This window comes from Salvia hispanica, chromosome 5 (genome assembly GCF_023119035.1).
Source record: "Salvia hispanica cultivar TCC Black 2014 chromosome 5, UniMelb_Shisp_WGS_1.0, whole genome shotgun sequence".
Classification (NCBI taxonomy): Eukaryota; Viridiplantae; Streptophyta; class Magnoliopsida; order Lamiales; family Lamiaceae; genus Salvia; species Salvia hispanica.
The window spans coordinates 7,427,528-7,428,544 of NC_062969.1; the positions used below are offsets into that span (position 1 = coordinate 7,427,528).

At 50.0% G+C, this 1,017-nt stretch overlaps 1 protein-coding gene across 2 annotated transcripts in view; it reads left to right on the forward strand.

Moving 5' to 3' along the window:
* The first annotated feature begins 351 nt into the window (after positions 1-351).
* LOC125188341 (probable serine/threonine protein kinase IREH1) overlaps positions 352-1,017 on the forward strand; it is a 13,597-nt gene continuing 12,931 nt past the window's right edge. Inside the window, exon 1 of one of the 2 annotated variants that reach the window (XM_048085126.1) lies at positions 352-734. In XM_048085126.1, the coding sequence (XP_047941083.1) occupies positions 561-734 (174 nt within the window). In that variant the 5' untranslated portion in view covers positions 352-560. Of the gene's footprint in view, positions 1,014-1,017 lie in introns of both variants that reach the window. The other variant, XM_048085123.1, reaches the window with a different exon arrangement.

Genomic DNA, 1,017 nt, shown 5'->3' on the forward strand with positions numbered 1-1,017 from the left:
AACTCCCCTTAGTAATTCTATAAACATCCCTAAAACTCCCCCTTTATATATGTATAGATAGATAGATAAATGTATAGATAAGAAGTGACTAAACTATAATGAAAATGAGGAATGTGAAAGCAAAAACCGCGCATAGGGCAGCTCGGTCGCACGCGATTGACCGTGATGCCTGCGAATGCTGTGGCTGCCACACACGGCTCGTGAGCCGCGCCTGAAGTTCATCTGCCTAGGCTACGCCAGTGGGATCAGCTGTGTCATATAGAGGCGCTGTTGCTATTGATCTGAGATGCATACATTGAATTGAATTGAAATCTGAAATCCAGTCACCATGAATTCATGAATTGGAAATTGGAATTGAATAGAGTGATTTCGTCACCTCAAATCAAATCTATCCCTGTCTCTCTCTAACCCTTCAAAACCCACACTCTCTCACTACAAAAGGGGGATTCCTCACTCCATATCCAGCCTCCATGCTTTCTTTCTCTCTCTTCCCCGCCCTATTCTCCAATACAACGCCCCTAAAACTCATCTCTCACCGGAAATCACGCTAATTTGCTAGAATGGTGTTCAAGGGCAGATTTTTCTCTTCCAAAAAATCCGACACTTCCAGCCCTGATGGATCATCCAACAGCCCCCGATCTTTCGGCTCCAACTCCAATTCCCCGATCCGATCCGATAAGAAGAAGACCAAATCTCCATCCCCTTCCCCCTCCGCCGCCACCACGCCTAAAAGCGCAGCTAAAAGCCTTCTGAAGAAGAAGGACTCGTTGAAGGGCAAAGAGTCGCCCAATTCGAGCAAGGCCACAACGTCTCCCTCGCAGTTAAAGAAATCGGAGCCGCCGCCGCCCTCCTCCGGGCCGAGCTCGCTGTCGGTGTCGCCGCTTGTGGCTTCGTCGCTGGGGCTGAACAAGATCAAGACGCGATCAGGCCCGCTGCCGCAGGAGAGTTTCTTCAACTTCGGGACTAGGGAGAAGGGCGTCTCTTTGGGCGCCAGTAACTTATCGCGGCCGTTGGTGG